Below are 19,737 nucleotides of genomic sequence, written 5' to 3' on the forward strand. Positions count from 1 at the left end.
GGTCAAGCAGCTCAGAGCTGAGGAGGTGCTGGCAGCAAAGCAGAGTGAGCTCAACACCCCAGGTCCCTGAGCCAACTGCTAGGAGTGCCCCTGACTAGATACCAAGCCAAGAAGGATTCCATTTTATCTGACATTCCAGTCTTCCACCTGACTTGTGGACCAGAGTTCCCCAGCACGCAGAGCTGGGGAGCCACTGTGCTGGGAGGCCCGCCGAATAGAGTATGCCGGGCTGAACAGCATTCTCTCGCTTCACTCTGGCCTCAGCAGGGAACCCAAAACAAAAATTCTGAGCCTATCAACTAAGATTTGTCCCAGACATTGATCCCATTTTGGGAGATGCCTAGGCTGGTACAGAAGCAGGGGCTAGAAGAGTGCATTTTAATGAGTCATCATGGACCTCCATTCAAATTATAGTCACTGCTTAGGAAGCATAGACACCTCATATCCTTCTGAAGGGGCCTGTACTAGCATAAAGGTATCAGGGGTGCACAGCTACTCCATACCCATCAGAGCAGACCTCCCATCTCCTCTCCCACAGTTGCCAGTGCCAGGAGTATGTCTCAGCCGAAGAGCTCTGCAATGCCCAGTGTCTGGCCAGGGCCCCCCAACTTGCCCTGGCCTGGGGTTCCAGCAGACAGCTGATCCTCAGTGTGAAGAGTGACACAGGAGACAGTGACCAGAGTGTAAGTCCAGCTCAGAAAAGGGCTGGGATGGAAGGGCAGCCTCTACCTGCTAAGGACCCAGGCACCCTGGCTGCAGAAACCAGGCAGCAGAAGGGAAAGTCTGTTTGCTATCCAGTCTTTCCTAGTCTGTTGCTATCTGTATGAATTTCCATTCTGTAAGCTGGAGGGGAAGGCAGAAAGGAAGTGTATTTGTTGGTACAATAATGTCAACCATCTGGTTTGAATGCCAGAAGAGAGCTGAGAAAGCATCAGCTTGGCTTTACATAAGTGTGAAGTGAGGCCCAGGGACATGAAAGCTTTCACCATGGTCACAAAAATGGTGTGAGCCCTGCTGGAACCAAGCCTGGGCCTCTCATCCCAGCCTAGACCTCTGGTCAGAGAGCAGAGCCTTCTCTTGGCCACCATCATGTTGGCTGTGACTGTCTTCAGGGCCTCAATGCTTCATTGAGGTTGGAGGGGCAGAGGATCAGGGCCCAGACACAGTGCAGATCTGCCTCACCCTGGACATTTGCCTACCACAAGGTTCTGGGTGGCTGTGTCTGTTTGCCATTGAAAGAAGAAGGATCACTGCTGTGGCACTGGAGAACAGATTTGGGGTGATAGGAAGATAAGTGTTCTGAAGAAGTTGTTCTGTTAGTAGGAATTTGGAAGTAGAGAGAAAAGGAGCAAACAATGATCTGGTACAAGGACCAGAGATGAGTCAGGGATGTTTTCTGGAGATAAGGAGAAGCCCAGGGCACAGGAGGCCACCTGAGCAAGTTTCACTGAGGAAGGAGACATGTCCTGATGGAGGCTGATAGTGGGCATCCTTGAACCCTGCATCACCAGGGGCTCTGCTAAAGGGCTCAGTCTGGGTTTCTGGCCATCCATCATTGCAAGCCTCTCTGCACCTCCTGTCCTCTCCAAGTTTATAATGCTGTGTTGCATGTTCTCAGGAAATAGTGAGCACTCTGGGTCCAGACCAGTTCTTCCAAGGGAACGCCAGGGTCCATCTGACCCAATGTGGCCCCCATGGCATCTTTGGCTTTGTCATCTCCAGAGTGGACATGCTTGGCTCCTTCCTCCTTGGTAAGTGGAGGAGGGTACCAAGCCCAGGCTTTCTCAGAGAGTGGGAGGAGTGAGGGGCATGGCTGCATTCTTCCACTAAGAAATGGGAAGCTGGGTCCCCCACCTATGGCCCCTGAGAAACTTTTCAGTCCTGTGTTGGTGTTCAGGAGGTGAGAGTCTGGCAGGGACCACAGAAGACCTTGTCCTTGGGGAGGTAAGGGCCCCAGAAGGGCTGAAACTCCTAAAAGGGAATCGAGACAGGATAGGGTCAATAGGTGAGTATGTGTACATCCCCAGACAAGCCAAGGTCCCACAGCTTTCCTTCTCCAAATTCTCCGAGGACCACTTGTATCCCAGCCCTGGCTGCAAAGGCATCATCGGACTACAGGACTGGAACACTCTGTCCCTCATGACCCCCACATCCATCCCCATATTCCAAATCCAGTGGTCTGCCTGGCAGAGGGGGATGTGATTCTTTTCCAGCTTCATATTCTTCTCCACAGTAAGTTTCCTACTTCAGTACATTGGACCCTTCCTCTGGCCTGACTCTCTCATCCCTCCCCTGCCTGGCTGTCCTGTGACTTCACATACTGACCACACCTTTGAAGTGGCAAGTCACAGGCCTGTGTTGTGCCCCTGTTCTCAACCTGATTGGTCACTTCACTGTGGGCTTCCATGCACTTTCTCAGAGCAGATGTTCCAGTCCAACATTCTGCAGCTCCTCCCTGCAGCCCATGAGGGTCAGGTTCTATGCCTTGGGTGGAGGCAGGGACTCACTTAGGGGACCTCTTGTTTGAGCCAGTCCTCCTGCATGTCCACTCTGTACCACACGGTCATCCATGAAGCCCCCCAGAGGCAGACTCCTCAACCCCTCCTGGCAGCCCCCTACATCTTCAGATACCTTGGTTTATAAGGATTGTCTTCCTTGCAGTGAGCAGAAGCCTGTCTCCTGTGACTCCCATCCCTGGGAACCTCAGAACAAGACAGAGTTTTCTTCCATGAGACAGCATTTACTGATAGAAGAGGGTCTCATCCCCTTTGGGCTCAGTGCCACCTTCCATGCATTGAACACAGCTTGGGCCCTTGGTAGACCTTAATTTCCTCCATTTCCCCTGCTGGGTACTTCCCCAGGGTGCTGCTGTGGAGTGGATGGGCAGTCCCCACACACCCAACCCACCTACTCACACACAGATGACAGATGTACAGTGCTGTCCCACTAAGATGCCCCAGGACACTAAATGGCTGGGCTGAGACAGGGATAGTTCTGCAGCTCTAAAGACATGAGAGAGGCAAGAGAGAAGCCAGCCCTGGGCTGGCTTTTTTTTTATCTTCTCCAACAGATTTCTTTTTTATTTTTTATTTATTTTAAAGATTTTATTTATTTATTTGACAGAGAGAGATCACAAGTAGACAGAGAGGCAGGCAAAGAGAGAGAGAGAGAGGGAGGCAGGCTCCCCGCTGAGCAGAGAGCCTGATGCGGGACTCAATCCCAGGACCCTGAGATCATGACCTGAGCCGAAGGCAGCGGCTTAACCCACTGAGCCACCCAGGCGCCCCAGATTTCTTTTTTAAAGGAATGGATTTTAGCTTTGCGCAGTGGCAGTATCGTAGCCAATGAGGTTTAACCGAGGCGCGATTATTGCTAATTGAAAGGAATGGATTTTGAGGAGAAAAAAACAGGGGCAGAGAGGTATGGAATAGAAAATAAAGGCAAATATAAACTGTTCTGCTAATTGTTTTATAACCACAACAAATTAGTACAGATAATGCTATGTACAAACAACACAATAAAGGTTCAAAGATTAAGGTGCTCCCCCAGGCAATGCTCAAAATAGTGGTCTCTGGTATTTGGAATTTATGCTTCACTGGGTGTGAGGCACAGCCATGCTTTTAACCTGATTTAAACAGAAGAATGGCCCCTTGGCCCAGGTAGAAATAGTTGAAGAGTTTGGTTTCATGGGTCACCTAACTACTGAAGTTCCTCCCCACATAACAGTGCTAAGGCGATCAGCATCCAAGGGGGAAATAAATCCTGGAAATGAACTCTAAACATTTGTGCCCTGGTTTCCAGGCCAGGTTTCCTGTAAACCCACTGGGACCTGGGAAACCTCCATTCCCTCTAAGCCTTGGTATTTACATGTGTGGAATGAACCCAGTTGCATTCCCCCTTCTCCACACAGCGGGAAGGTGAGATCAGAGTCCCATCTTTTGGGAGGAATGGGAGTGCTCAGAAGAACTGACACCTGTGCATGGGAAGACCTCCTGTGCTGAAGGAATGGCCTGGCTGGGCTTGTCTGTATTTCTGCCAGACTCCCCATCCACCACCTTAGCTGCTCCTTCTCTTAGTCATCCCACACAGCATGTATTGAGTGCCTGTTGCGTGCACACTGCCTGTCAGGGGTACAGAATTGAAAGGGTCTCACCTCTGAGAGTGCCAGGGCCGCCAGCTGAGCTCTTGCACAAAGGGCATGGGGGCGTGGGGGCCCCTGTTCACTGTGTTTCAACAATGTGCCGGTGCGCTCATTTCTCAGGCCAGAGGGAGAAAGGGTCTTGCCCTGACACTAAGATTTTTTTTTCTTAAAGATTTTATTTATTTATTTGACAGACAGAGATCACAAGTAGGCAGAGAGGCAGGCAGAGAGGGGCGGGGGAAGCAGGCTCCCCGCTGAGCAGAGAGCCCGATGCGGGCCCAGGACCCTCGGATCATGACCTGAGCTGAAAGCAGAGGCTTTAACCCACTGAGCCACCCAGGTGCCCTGACACCAAGATTATTAAATGATTATTATTATAGACATGAAAGGATGAAACATGCCATTTCGTTGAAAACATGTCTTCTCAGTTTGCTCACTCTCCCACGGACAGAAGCTGAGCTGTCAGGATGTGAGCTGCCCAGGCCTGGGACTGAGGAGGCCCCTGGAACCCAGCCCCACCTTGCTCTTTCTCCAGATCGCTCAGCCAGCCACTATCCTGTGTACCAGGTGCAGCATCTGTTTAACAGCAACCCCCACTGGGACTTTGGGGCCTTCAGGAGACTCAGGCACTTGGTACAAGAGACTCACCTCAACTTCTCAAGGTAATCTCAGCTAAGCTGTCTGGGAACTTGGAGGGGCCATGGTTCCTCATGTGTAAGACAGAGCTGGGGAGGCACTACGAGGACCAGAGGAGGATGGGAAGCCACCAACCGTGTGGGAGGTAAGGCCAGCAGAGAACAATGGCAGGTGAGTCCTCCTGAGTACATGGAGGGGAAGGGTTTGGGAGTCATGGACAGCTTCCTTGGACCACATTATTCCTGTGCGTGGGAAGGGGTCCTGCCACAGGTTAAGGTCACTCACATTTAGCCTGATATGAAACAACCCAGAAAAGCTGACTATCCCCATATTCTGACCCTTCATCCCCCAGGTTTGCCCACCAGTTCCTAGATCCAGGTACATATGTATTTCAAGACAATGGGCTGCCTGAAAGCTTCATGGTGGTGCTGGTGAAGAAGAAAGGAGTGGCCTTCAGTCCCAGTCTATCCCCTGTACAGCCCTCCTCCCCATATCAGCTTACCAGGCATGGGGTCCTCAGGCAGAGGCTGCCAAACCTGGGCCCAGACTGGGCAGTGATCACAGGTACTGACCTTGGACCAGAGTAGCCAAGACCCAGAGGGGGCATGGGAGAAGCCTTTCACGGCAGGACCCTGAAGTGTATGTCCAGTCCTGTCTGTTCCTTTGGGCATAGCCCCAAAGACTTCAGATGGGCACAGGGACAAACTTGTCCCTGAACTAGGGCTTCATTTGCCAGGTAAAGTAAATTGAATTTCCTTCTTGGGGTCCCCTTTCTCCCTGCCTCCCAAGCCGCTCAGTTTTGGGACCTGTCCTTATGAACAGGGAGGGTGTCATGGTAAACGAGGCCACTGAGTAGAGTCATAGGCTCACAGAGACGCCTATTCTAACCTCCTCTGTGGGTTTTCCATCCATCTTCTTTCCTGCTTATTTTTTTTTGGGGGGGGTATATACTGGTATCTCAGTGTAGTTTTTTTTAATCATTTTTTAAATTTATTTTCAGCATAACAGTATTCATTGTTTTTTGTACCACACCCAGTGCTCCATGCAATCTGTGCCCTCTCTAATACCCACCACATGGTTCCCCCAACCTCCCACCCCCCCACCTCTTCAAACCCTTCAGATTGTTTTTCAGAGTCCATAGTCTCTCATTGTTCACCTCCCCTTCCAATTTCCCCCAAATGCCTTCTCCTAACTCCCCATGTCCTCCATGCTATTTGTTATGCTCCACAAATAAGTGAAACCATATGATAATTGACTCTCTCTGCTTGACTTATTTCACTCAGCATAATCTCTTCCAGTCCTGTCCATGTTGCTACAAAAGTTGGGTATTCATCCTTTCTGATGGAGGCATAATACTCCATAGTGTATATGGACCACATCTTCCTTATCCATTCGTCCGTTGAAGGGCATCTTGGTTCTTTCCACAGTTTGGCAACCGTGGCCAATGCTGCTATAAACATTGGGGTACAGATGGCCCTTCTTTTCACTCCATCTGTATCTTTGGGGTAAATACCCAGTAGTGCAATGGCAGGGTCATAGGGAAGCTCTATTTTTAATTTCTTGAGGAATCTCCACACTGTTCTCCAAAGTGGCTGCACCAACTTGCATTCCCACCAACAGTGTAAGAGGGTTCCCCTTTCTCCACATCCCCTCCAACACATGTTGTTTCCTGTCTTGCTAATTTTGGCCATTCTAACTGGTGTAAGGTGGTATCTCAATGTGGTTTTAATTTGAATCTCCCTGATGGCTAGTGATGATGAACATTTTTTCATGTGTCTGATAGCCATTTGTATATCTTCATTGGAGAAGTGTCTGTTCATATCTTCTGCCCATTTTTTGATATGATTATCTGTTTTGTGTGTGTTGAGTTTGAGGAGTTCTTTATAGATCCTGGATATTTTCCTGCTTATTTTTAAGCAATCTCACTGAGCTTTCCAGGCTGAGCCTCAGACAGTGGTTCTGTCATGGCCCCCTGCCCAAGAGGGCAGAGAAGGGCAGCCCAGCAGTGCCTGAGGCATAAAGCCTGCAGATGCTCTGAGTGGTCATCACATGGCCCCTGCCCCTCTCCCCTGCCCTTGCAGGAGTGCTGCTAGCTATTGGCTTAGCAACCATGCTGCTGACAGGCCTCAGCCTCATACTGAGACCCCCGCTAGCCCAGGCCTACCCTGTGAGGATTTGGAGGCCCCAGTGGAGGGGACTTGGGGAGCCTCATGTGCCCACTGAGTATGTGCCCCTCAGGGACAAGTGAGTCCCCTTCTACCCTTCACTCCTTTCCCAGCCTAGGGGCCATGGCCAATCTGGCCACTCCCCACCCTGGCCCTGCCCACACTCATGACCCCAGGTCTGACCCTGGAGACTCAGGAAAGAATGCCTTCCCAAGCTGACCTGTGATGTTCATAGCTGGCACTCCTGGTCCACGTGAGCCCTGTGTCACCTGCGTGTGGGTGCTTCTTTCCAGCTTTCTATCCTATGAAGATCTTTGTCCTCGGGACTCGGAGGAAGAAGCTGATTCCAAGAAGACAGCCATTACCTGGGGCACAGGTACCACACTTGTGTGGAACAACTCTCCTTCTCTCTTCCCACCTTCTACCCCAAACTGCACCCCAGATACACATTCTGGATAACATCTTATATTTCTACAGCACTGATGATTTATAAGACACTTCATGCTGTCCATCTGATCATCACAATGGTAGCTAGAAGTATGTGTTTTCAGGTGTTTTCCATCTCCATTTTATAGACAGAGACTGAGGCTCAAGGAAATGTGAGTGGCTTCCCTCAGATCCCCAAATGGCAATTTTTAGATAGTAGGTGATGTGGGACTTGAAGCGAGAGTTCTCTACTCCTTACTGTGCTGCTCAGGAGTTCTTAAGAACCCAAGAGCAATTCTCCAGCTCATGGCTAACTTGCTGTAGCTCACTGCAGGGACAGAAATGAAGCCCTGCTATGGAAGCCCTTTACAGGATCACTCACCTGCCTCCATCAGCTTCTCTTCTCATCTGGAGAATTGGACATTGCCTCCATTTTCAGGAGGACATAGAGGGACCACATGTTCCTCCCCATCCCCACTGGGCCCCCCGTGAGGAGGAAATGTATACAGAATTGCATGAAGAAGCAGCTCTGCCAAGACCCTTCCTCTGCTTGGGAATAACAACTGGATTACCTCACTTTGGACATCAGACAAAGAGACAGAGGAAGGGTCCTATAAGCTCTCACTGATGTGGGTTGACACAGCTTCAAGTTTGCCTCCATTTTGTCCTTAAGTGCCATGTTGCAAAAACCCTAGGAAGCAAATTGAGTGCCAGGGACCTGGAGGAAGCAGTGAAGTGAGTAGTTACAAGGCACAGCCATGGGACCAAACCAGCACTAGAGTCTTGCTAGCTGTGTGAACTTGAACACAGTTCTCCTCCTACCATCCACACGTCCACACAAACACACATATCCACATGCATCCACACACATACACATTGCATATACACCCACACACAGACACACACAAACATGCACACACACACACACACACACACACACACACACACACCATCCAAGGCAGGCCTGCCTCTGTGCTGTCACTGACTATGACTTTGCATGGGCATCAGAGGCTATTCATCTCTTTCCTGGTGATAGCTCTGGATAGTGAGGACAGCAGGCATGGAGAACTGACTGAGTCCAGGACAAATCTATCCCTCCCACCCTAGGTCGCCCCTTGGGGGGTGAGCAGCAAACCCAGCTGTGCAGAACATGTACAGTATGGACACCAGGAAGGGTACACAGAATCAGAGGTCAATGCCAGCATTTTAATCTTCAAAGGAAGCCTCCATTCAGGGTCAGGGCTGGGGGTTGGGAGCTCATTGCAGGGATCTCCCACAGGGGGAGATGCTGGCACAGGGTTTTTTTGGTTAAAGCACTGGCCATGTAGGGGAGGGTGAATTGCCCCTATACAATGGGGCATGTGACAGGGCACATAGAAGATCTTGATGGTGAAGGGCGGTCTGAAAAGCTGCTTTCCCCCCCCTTCCCACCTGAACAGCTGATAGCTCAGGGAACAGACCCCACCTGGGCTACAGAGAAAGGAAAAGAAGGCAAAGCTGGCTGTGCAGGGGTCTGGCCCATGTTTGTTACCCAAACCAAGAACTCCTGCATCACTGTGCCAGCATGAATGGAACTACCCTTCTCCCCTCTTGCACCCACCAGGTCTGGGAAAGAGTAGTGTAGGGTTGGCAGTGGACACACACTCAGCTTCATATTCACACTCCTGCAGGCCACTCTCTGAACAAGGCCTAGGCCGACATGAGCCCTCACACCACCTTCTTTCTTTCTTCTTTCTTCCTTCGAGACTCAGCTCCACCAGGAAAGGCAGTTGGAAGGGAAGCCCCTTCACTCACATGTGTCCTAGCAGAGCAGAATGGGTTTGAGGGAGAAGAAGGTCAAGGGGTTTAAGACCCTCAACCAAGGGACATTCCTTCAGGGAGTGACAGAACCCCACTGGGGCCCAGCAGCCTAGTGGAGTTGCTTGATTTACTCCCTTGGGGTCTGTCTAGGTCACACTCCAGCCTGAAGCCTAGAGGAGACACCTCAGTCAGACAAGTACTTAGTGAGCCTCTACTGTCTGCCAGGTGCTGTGGGATACCCGAGGCTGAGCAGGAGTCTACAGAGCAGTGGGGACAGGTGGGGCAAGAGCTGTTGAAGGGGAGCACAGAGTGGTTATAGGGACATGAGGACAGTGAGATGAACTCAAGCAGAGGGAAGGGACAGCCAGATGTGGCCTGCAGGACCCTGCAAACAGCCTCCTTAGGGCGCTGCCATCTTGTCCAGCCTAGGGAGACCCACCCTCAGCAAAGCAGGGAGGCAGTGCCCACCACCCAACTCTGATGTGTCACCAGGCACAATGGACAGAGGCTGTAAGGATCCTTGTTGGTCACACCCACACAGAAGAGATTCTCTCCACAGCCACTGCTACCTGCCTCTAGGAAGGCTTCCCACCTCCTCCAGCTCCCATCAAGCCTAGCCCCTGTCTTTCCTGCCAACACTAACCCTTTGCCTACACATGCGTCTTCTGCTCTTCTTTCCTTGCATACCTACCTGAAAAATCCCCAAGGGAAGGAGAGAAGCTGCAGAGTCAGCATCCTCGGGCCCAGATTCTGCTTCCAGCTCCTGCTCCATCCCACAGTCTCACTCCATGCCTTCCTCCTGCAGGAGAGCCACTCCCTGTGAAGACCCTAGAGGACTTCAGCATCCGTACTCTCTACGACAAGCTCGAGGACCAGAGCCTGCACGTGGCAGCCCAACTGAACAAGCACCGGAGCAATGCCCTGGCCTTCTACAGGGGCGCCAGCCAGCAGCTCCAGGGCCTCAAGGTCAAGTGCAATTCCCAGACAACCAAGCCACTGTCACCCCCACCATCCCAGGGAGCAGGGCCCCCCCCCCCACCCACTTCTGGAAATTGCCTGAACCAAGAACACTTGTAACTGAGAGAGTGACACAGCCATGGTTTTTCCAGGACATTCTGCAGCACTTCAGTGCAACTGAGCAGCATGTTCTGGGGAGGGACGGAGACCCAGAGATGGAGGTCACAGCTGCTACCAGGACAGCCACTGGGCTGAGCAAGGAATCTTGGGGCCGCCACACTGCAGCTTCACCCAGGGAGCCCTGGCAGCATCCTCTAGGTGAGAGACAGGTGCCCAGGGGTGGGATTATGATGTCATAATATTAACTCTAACTTTGTATAGCACCTAACTTTGTACATCTCATATTTATCGTCTCACTTGGTGCTCAGAACCCCCATGTCATAACTGGAAAACATCAACCCTGATGACAGAAGATGGTCCTGGACCTGGAGAGGGACGTGATTTGCCAGAAGGGGAGGGAGACTCGGGTAAAACATAGCAGAGCGATGTTTGCCCCAGCTCTCCTCCTGGCCACATGCACCGTTGTGCTTTAAGAGCTGTCCTTATGTAGGAAATTAGGGTGACAAGGGCCTTAAGGCTCTTGAGAGTCTCCTTAATTTATACTTTTAGTTTTGTTTTCTATAGGGCAAAAGCAATACATGCTCCTTAGAAAAGTTTCATCAGTACAAAAGAGTAAATAATGGAAAGGTAAAGACCACTTGACCCCAAATCCCAGCATCCTCATAGGTCTGTAGATGAATATTTATTGGCTCTTTTTTGGACCGTGTGGAAGCTCCTCCCACAACAGCCTATACTCTGAAATACTCCTGCCATCTGGTAGAGTCCAACCTTTTCCATGTTATAAAGGCTTCTTCTTTTACAACCTGGGTGTTGAGGTTCACTGTAAAGAAGCATGTGTTAGACAAGGCTTATGATGGAATAGGGAATAGGGTTAGGGTGTGGAGGGACATCCCTGGGTCCTCCTGCATGGTCTGACTTACAGTCACACTCAGATATTAGAGCCCAAAACTGAGCATCGTCCTGGTTGGGTCTGACAGATGACAGCTCTGGGTGTGCAGTCTCCAAGCTACCCCTGAATGGCCCCAACATCCCTGTGTTTAGGGCACTAGATAAAGCACAGCTCTAGCTGCCATGGTAGAGAAACCCGCTTCCATGTTGTAAGTGGTAAGGGTTGTCATCCCCTTTGCTCCTGGCCCCTCTCCCTCCCTGTGAGTGTCCAGTGGACACCAGTTTGGGGTGAGAAGGGGGCCACCAAGCTGTTCTTTGCAAAACTGTGTCCCCCAGGAGGCAAACTAACCCAGCAACTCATCCAACAGGCTTACCCACAGTTCTCACTGGCCTAGCTGCATGCTTCTAGAGAGTATGCAAGCCTTCTCCTCCACTCTAGAGACAGCCTGGGTGTCCACTCCCATGCCAGGAGCATGGACACTGGAGGAGGCTGTGTGCTTCCTGGAACAAGCACTCCTGGGCTCAGCAAAGACTTCCCAGCCCCAAAGCATGTTCTGTGATGGCCCAACCTCAAGGCAGGAAAACCTAAGCTTGTTGCTTAAGTCATCCGTTTCTGAATACAGACCTCAGCATAAAATCAGCTGATTTTTTTTCTTTTATTTAAATTTTGTTAGTTAATATACAGTGCCATATTGGTTTCTGGAGTAGAATTCAGTGATTCCTCACTTACATACAGTAAGTGCTCATCACAAGTGCCCTCTTTAAAACTCATCCCACGGGGCACCTGGGTGGCTTAGTGGGTTAAGCCACTGCCTTTGGTTCAGGTCATGATCTCAGGGTCCTGGGATCAAGCTCCACATCAGGCTCTCTGCTCAGGGGGGAGCCTGCTCTCTACCCCCTTCCCCCGCCTGCCTCTCTGCCTACTTGTGATCTCTCTCTCCCTGTCAAATAAATAAATAAAATCTTTAAAACTCATCCCACTACTAGCCCTTCCCCTGCCCTCCTCCCCCCATCAACCCTCTGTTTTCTAGCACTAAGGGTCACTTATGGCTTGTTTCCCTCTCTCCTTTTTTTTTCTTTTCCTCCTTTCCATATGTTCATTTGTTCTCTTTCTTAAATTCTACATATGAATGACATCATATGGTATTTGCCTTTCTCTGACTGACTTACTTCACTTAGCATAATACACTCTAGCTCCATCCACATCATTGTAAATGGCAAGATTCCATTCTTTTTGATGGCTGAATGATATTCCAGTGTGCGCACATGCGTGTGTGTGTGTGGGGGGGTGTGTATACCACATCTTCTTTATTCATTCATCAGTTGATTTAACATTTGGGTTCTCTCCATAATTTGGCTATTGTTGATAAAGCTATTATAAATGTCAGGGTCCATGTAACCCTTTGAATCTGTATTTTTTTATCCTTTGGCTAAATACCTAGTAGTGCAATTGCCAGATTCATTTTTAACTTTTTGAGGAACCTCCAAACTGTTCTCCAGAGTGACCGCAACAGTTCGCATTCCCACCAACAGTACAAGAGAGTTCCCCTTTCTTTGCATCCCTACCAACCCCTATTGTTTCTTGGGTATTTAATTTTAGCCATCCTGACAGGTGTGAGTTGGTATCTCATTGAAAATCAGCCGACTTTCCATCTCTTGAAGCAGTTTACCAAACTGCAGATTGTAGCTTACTATAAATCAGTTTAATAAGTTGCAATAAGCATTAAGAAAAAAAAGAACCTAGAAAGGAATAAAATCAAAACTACCAGAAGCCACACATTTATAAAAAGTGATATGGCTTCATACAACTCTCCTTGTAGTATTATACATACATATATGGAGAAGTGTGCAAACAATGAATTTCTTAGTGTGCACTGTGATTCTTAAGTATAGAAGCCACTGTCTACAAGGAATCTAGTAATAGGATTTGCCCCCAGAAGATCCCCTTAAATCAGAATCCCACTGGCCTCAGGCCCACCTGGTCAGCAAGAGCCTCGGGGGAGAAGTTCAGAGAATTTGTGTTTGCCTCCTCACAAGGGAAGAAATCTCAGATCCAAGAAGGAAGGGTCTCCAGTTCTGGCCTAACATAACCATTTTTAAGATAAACCTGCAGAATTTACATTATATCCCTCAGGACAACATCAAGTCATAGTAATGAGAATAAACTTGATGGATTACTTGTTTATTCCCACAGGTTCTGAGGGGCACACCCCTTGTTCTTCATCCCCAGGGTGTGTTGTAAGGAAGGTAGGGAGAAGACAGCCACTTTAAAGGGGAAACACATGATTCCTAAGTCTGATAGACAATTTTTGCCTGGCTTAATGTTTCCTTAAATTTCTTCATGTTAAAGGACTTATTTAGAGGAAGAAAACTTGTTTTAGTCTCTAATTTGGGAAGGAAAAAGAATTAAAGTAGCCCATAATATGGCAGCATCCCACCAGATGGCTATCTATTCTGTCTATTCAGTCCAATCAGAAAATAAGCCCCTCCCTTAACTCAGCATTTAGAACACTTGATGGAAGCTCCTTACAGGATGGCCCCCAGAGGCCTGTCTCAGCTGTTGGACATCAGGCCAGGATGCTGTCTCATTAGCATCAAGAGGGGACCAAGGAGCACCCCCAGGAGAAGATCTGGACACATGGGTCATCTGGCCAAGGAAGGGAGCATGCCCCACTCCTCCTAGGCACAGCTGCCTGGGACTCTGGGGGCTCCCACCCACCTTTGCACAGCTGTCTGGGGCTCTGGGGCTCTGGGGGCTCTGGGGGCTCTGGGATCTCAGCTTCTCCAAGCGCTCTCCTCCACAGTCCTGAGGGCTGTTGTAAACACTGAGCAAGCACTGTCTCAATTAACCCATTCAGTTCTCACAGGAAATCTATGAGTGACATTACCATAATTTTATAGATAAAGGAACAGTGTCTTAAAGAGGCTAAAAAGTCAATTCCACCAAAGTTACATGGAGAGTGATAGAGCAGGGCTAGCCAGAATCCCAGTCTCCACCACACAGCCCTTAAACATCTCTGCTGCCTCTGGCTGAAAGGGCATGAAGGAATGTACCTCACTTGAACCCAAGGGCCCACCACTCAGCCACCAGGCTCCAGTTCCAAGAGCCCAGACACAGTCCTTTCCACTGAGCTTCCTGGCCCTGTTGGGGAGACAGGCTGGCCAGGCTGGTCTAGGGTCTCACCCCTCAGTATAGATCACTCTACAGAAAGGAGTGGGTCACTGGAAGAATGTGTTTGAGGCTGAGATCCAAGCACTTATTTTTTCCATGATGATGGCCATGTGTCCTCAAAAGCCCTAGCAAAAAGGGGAAGCAGGTCAGACAGATGCCAGAAACCTTGCCTGGCACATGTGTATATGTGTGTGTACTTGTGTGCATGTGTGGTCTGTGAAACCATAGAGATGGAGCAATGTTGTTAAAAGCTTTCCTTGACCTCTCAATACCATTTCCTCTTCTTAAACTTCTCATCCATACACATCTGGGCTGGAACACCTGGCCAAGTGATCATGAGAAGAAGGACAAAAAAGGCTACCTTCCTCTGAAATTGGTCTGGGACTAAGCCTTAAAACTTCATGTCCTAAAAATCCTCTCCATGTGTGCTGAATACAGAGGACTAAATGAAGCCTACTCCTTGCCTAGCTAACTGAAGGTAGAGGCTTCCATTATTTCTTGATGGGGATCACTTTTTTCCAAAAAATTATGTAATGAAGGTTAGAAAATTAAAAAGAAGAAAGCAATTAAATAATATTTTGGCAAAATCACCCTGCAGCTTATCAGGTTCCCTCTGAGTAGGTATTTCAGCAAGTCACAGTGCAGTTCTTGGAGACTGCTGGGTGTGAATCCCAGCACAGCCTTGGTCTTGGCAGCAGGTATCCTAAGTTGGCCTGGCAGTTGAGGGGAGTAGAGGGGAGGGCACACAAGCCAAATGCAGCACTCAAAAATGCTCAAGCAGTCAGAAGTAACAGATTATGTATGGAGATAAAAGATCTTTAAACATTTCTGAGTTAAAAAAAAAAGAAGAAGAAAAAGAAACAGAAGGAGTTGTATAAGAAGGGAAGAGATTATGTATAAAAATTTTATTCACACATAAAAAACCATGATGTAGTCGTCAAGGTTCAATCCACATATATTTAGCACATTGGAAAGACTGCCTGAAGGAAGGAGAGAGATGGAAGTGGGTTCGGAGATGGAGGTAGAAATGGAATAAAAAGGCAAAAGGCTCACAACAAAGCTTCAAAAATGGGAAAAAGTCAAGTAAATGTAAGGTGGGTCATCTGTGGTCAGATGAGATGACTGTGTCTGAGGCTGGTCTCTGTGTCCTCCTTCCCCAGGCTGCACCACCAGTGTCTCACCCCTGGGCTTGCAGCCAGAGCTTGACAGAGTGATCGTGGCCCTGGCGTCAGCACTTTCTCATGCATGTGGGCAACCAACTGGGGCCAGAAGAAAGGTGAAAACCCCCCAGGGTGATAAAGTGTACCTCTATTTCCAGACAGCTTCACTATCACCCCAACCTTGTGGAGACTCATTTGGTATACACTCAGGCACACACACACACACACACATGTGCACACATTCATGCACACTTTCATGCATGTACACACCACACACAACCACACACATGTGCACATTCACACACAGAACACCAAATTCATGCATACATACACATCTGCACACACCACACACACGCACACACTTGGACCTGACACTCTTCTGGTGGCCCTAAGCTCTATTCAGAAATCTAGGGTGCAGTGCCCATGCTCATAGGTTAACCCCTGTTTTTAGCTCTTTATCTTCTCTAAGATGTGTGTCAGAGACAATCTCCCCAGTCCCCTAGATAATCTGGCCTCTTACACAGAGCTCAGAAGGGAAGCACAATTCATGGATCCTACCCTGAGAACAGCATGTCAAAGGGAAGAAAGACTCAGAGGGCCTCTGTTCAGGAGTCCCTGCCTGGTACATCCCCAGTGCAATTGGGCAGAATCCATCACAGCCACATTTGTTCCCAAAGTGCCTGTGGGGGCAAGAAAAGGAAGACCATAACACGTATCATGGCTACTGACCAGGCACTTGGGGCCCCCAGGAGAACTAAGCAGTCAGTGGTCTGGCCACACCAAGACATGGAAACCCAAGCTCAAATCAGTGCAGGTGCCCGTGGTGGTTCAGCAATGATGCCCCTGTCCATCACAGTTCTTTTCTGGGCCCAAAACTGAAGAAAAGTTGCAAAACTGTCTGTTCTTCCAAGGCCTCTCGTCAGGTTGGTGAACAGCCTCTCCCTACCTATCAACAAGACTCTCACCTGGCAAGTAACATGACCCTGAAGCCACAGCCTCTGCCCTTGGATGAGGAGCACCAAAGTACAAGGTGGGGACAGGTATCAGCATCAAGCCTTGCACACAGCTGCTATATTCTTTGGTTGTGGTCCTTAGTAAAGATGACATGGGAAAGAACTTTAGGGTTCGAAACCTATGGCCAAGAAAGAATTCTTGAGATATCTTTGGTACAAAAGGTAATTTTATTAAAGCACAGGGCCAGGTCCCGTGAGCAGAAAGAGCTGCTGCAACAGGGTTGTGAAGGTTGTGAAGGGTGGCTAATTATATACTTGGGAATTGGGAGAGGTAAAGAAAAAGGGAGGTTTTGAAAGAACTTTCATATGCTAAGGAGGACCTACAAGATAATGGCCCTCTGATACTGCATTAACATTAAGTTACTTGGGAGATTCTGGAAAAATATCACATATGTTTCATCCAGGAGTAGAGGGTGGTAGGGAGGTTGTAGAGTGTGAGCTTATCCAGTCTTCAGGCAGCCTTTTGTTCCGTCATCACTGAGAATTGTATTTTTCGTAACCAGAACCAGATTTAAATCCTTAACCCACTCATATCTAGCTGAAGGCTCTGAGATGCTCTTCCCATAGTAATTTACCCATTGTCCTGGCTACCTTGGTTTGCCAAGGGATTCGCTGGTTTGAGTAACTCATCAGAACTCATGTCATTTACTGGGTTTATTCCCACCCATGGGAACAAGGCCACATTTGCTCTGGCTGACTCTGGACTTTACCAGACACCACCCTATCTCCTTCCAACTTTCCTTCCTCTGACACACGGTCTCCTCCACAACGTAGCCTCATGGTTGACTTGTTCTTTCTCCAAGTCAACCAAGAGGCTGAAATGGATCTGTTAACTTGATTTCTCTCCATGCATTTAGGTGCATGATCTATTCCTCCATACGTCCCTCTTTAATAACAATAAGTGGTAATAGTCATAGTGACTGTTTGTATGTACTGGACCTGAGGCAAACTCTTATCTGCTCTCTAAGTTAATCCTCACAATAACCTATAAAGTAGACACTTTATAGGCACATACACATGAAAGCACTCAGTGAAATGTAAAGGAAGGGTCCTTAGAACTGGGGCTTACACAGCATCTTAACAGAAGAACAGTAAATTTTAAGAGAGGTGAAAAAACAAAAGAAAAAAAAAAGAAAAAGTCTTTGAGTTTCTAGGGCATCAAACTGTGAGAAGGTAAATATATGGGAGAACTAGTGGAGAAAAAGGGCCAGTTTTAGCAAGGTTTTTGTGTAAATTCCTCTGGTGCCATCTCCAGGCTGATAAGCATCTAGAGTTATCTCAATGTAACTCCTGTCCTTCCTAGAGAATGTTGGAGGGCACCTTTAAAATGTATGTCCTGCTTTCAGATAAATAGGGTGAGAGCAGAGCACTTGTCTTATATCTGTTTCTTCTCAATTGCCTTCAGCTGAAAATAATCAATATGCCAAGTTGGCATATTTGGCATATTTCTGGATGGCATATTCTGTACCCATTACTGAGAAGTCATTCACCTGCTGAGACAAGAATAGCTTTGTGGGTGCAGTTTCAGGGAATCTATGTGTGTCTGTCAGTTTCTCTGTCATGTTAATAATCTCATCCTTCTCTAATCCCAGACATCTCAGGGAGGAGTTAAAAGTGGCCAATATGTTCTTTTTCTGGTTGGGGAGATGTACTACTGGGTAGCAAAGGCCTGAAAGTATATTTCTCATTCCCTTTTCCTAGATCCCAGCAGGACCTGGGACCTGGACAGCTCCCTCAATGTGCCACCAAAGGAGGAGATAAAATGAGCCCAAGTTCTATGTTGTGGATCCTCACAGCTGGACACAGGCACAGAGCATTTCCTGAGCTGCAGGTAGGAGTCTGACTCTGTGACCAATGTCCTCTTCACCTCAGGGAGTGATATGGGCCTCTGCCTCCTCTAAGGATTCTGAGCTGTTTGGCTGTCCCATCTTTCAGCCCTCCTTGTTACCTACACACTGTATGTGACTCTGGGGCTCAGAAATCAAACACAGAGGTGGAGAAAACATGACTGGGAGGGATATTTTGTGGGAAAAGAAATTAGGATAAAATTAGGATTGGAGAATATTGTTCAATCCAATCCAATTAGGATTAGAGAATATTGGTCAAAAAAATCACTCATTAAGTGTTCACTGATTGTCTATATAGGGGAGGAAATCATTTTTTCTATGTCCTTCAAGGTTCTTCTAGCTAGACTAAGAATTAAATTGACATGAGAGAGATTAACAGGAGAAAATCAAATTTAATTTTATACATATGGAGAATCCATACAGACATGAGATCCTAAAATCAGACAAAAGAAGGTATATCCTGAACTAAAGCTGGAGATAGGGAATTCAAAGGAAGAAATGCAATTCACAGGAAGATGAAAAAGAGTAAATGTTTGGTGAACAAATGCTTGCTGGATCATCCAGAAACAATAGGACATAGAGAGGACTTTGATGCAACAGGCCTTGCTCCATTCCTCCCTGTCCACCACACTTAGTTCATATTACAGTGTAGTTTTCTATGGTGACCACTCTCTTCCTCTATCTAAATTATTTTAGGTGGTTGTGGAATCTTTTTGGCCTTGATTGTTTTAAACTTGGCATGAACTTTATGCCAAATTGGCTGGTCTTGGTGGGTGACAGCCCCTGGCCCCTATATCTATAACATTCATAAGGGCAAGAGGTGGGAGACTGTGAAGGTTTAAAAGAATCCCAAAGGAAGGCAACAATAAGTATGATCATATAATAATATAAAACAGGATTCTCAAGGTCAAAATTTGCCATCAACAGATACTTTTGTTCTGTGAGGAAAAAAAAAATATGTAAAGGCCCTAAGAGAAAGGAAATACCAACAGATAAATTTATATGAAAAATATTCAAAGAATCAAAGAAATCTTAATTAAATGTTAGTTAAACTAGATGCCCTTTTATATCTACATAAATTTTTTTTATTGTTTGAGATAGACGTTTGAGATATTGTTTGAGATAGACGTACCACATCCAGCTAATTGAGGATAAAAAGTTAAAACCTTGCTGGAAAGCAATCTGGCACTTTGTGTCAAAAGCCTCTAAAATATTCAGTCCACTCAGTATCTCTAATCCTAAGAATCTGTCTAAGAGGAAAAAAACTTAAATACAGACAAATATGAGGAAACAAGGACATTGAAATTTTTTATATTATAAAAATAAATGGAGATGATCTAAATTTCTGATAATATAAGGGTTTACCTAAATTACGGTAGAGCTCTACTATGAGATATTAATGCCTTTATGAA

At 47.7% G+C, this 19,737-nt stretch overlaps 1 protein-coding gene and 1 pseudogene across 1 annotated transcript in view; both read left to right on the plus strand.

The window, feature by feature from the left end:
• The window catches only part of LOC125096132 (uncharacterized), a 49,868-nt gene that overhangs the window by 18,083 nt on the left and 12,048 nt on the right, over nucleotides 1–19,737 (plus strand). Inside the window, exons 13-24 of the mRNA XM_047722820.1 lie at nucleotides 539–683; nucleotides 1,619–1,751; nucleotides 2,071–2,232; nucleotides 4,593–4,803; nucleotides 5,130–5,341; nucleotides 6,859–7,021; nucleotides 7,236–7,318; nucleotides 9,974–10,134; nucleotides 10,278–10,443; nucleotides 15,466–15,581; nucleotides 16,377–16,495; nucleotides 18,180–18,309. Coding sequence (XP_047578776.1) covers nucleotides 539–683; nucleotides 1,619–1,751; nucleotides 2,071–2,232; nucleotides 4,593–4,803; nucleotides 5,130–5,341; nucleotides 6,859–7,021; nucleotides 7,236–7,318; nucleotides 9,974–10,134; nucleotides 10,278–10,443; nucleotides 15,466–15,581; nucleotides 16,377–16,495; nucleotides 18,180–18,309 — 1,801 coding nt within the window. The remainder of the gene's footprint in view (nucleotides 1–538; nucleotides 684–1,618; nucleotides 1,752–2,070; nucleotides 2,233–4,592; nucleotides 4,804–5,129; nucleotides 5,342–6,858; nucleotides 7,022–7,235; nucleotides 7,319–9,973; nucleotides 10,135–10,277; nucleotides 10,444–15,465; nucleotides 15,582–16,376; nucleotides 16,496–18,179; nucleotides 18,310–19,737) is intronic.
• On the plus strand, nucleotides 3,316–3,489 carry LOC125096524 (uncharacterized; annotated as a pseudogene).

This window comes from Lutra lutra, chromosome 3 (genome assembly GCF_902655055.1).
Source record: "Lutra lutra chromosome 3, mLutLut1.2, whole genome shotgun sequence".
NCBI classification, from domain to species: Eukaryota; Metazoa; Chordata; class Mammalia; order Carnivora; family Mustelidae; genus Lutra; species Lutra lutra.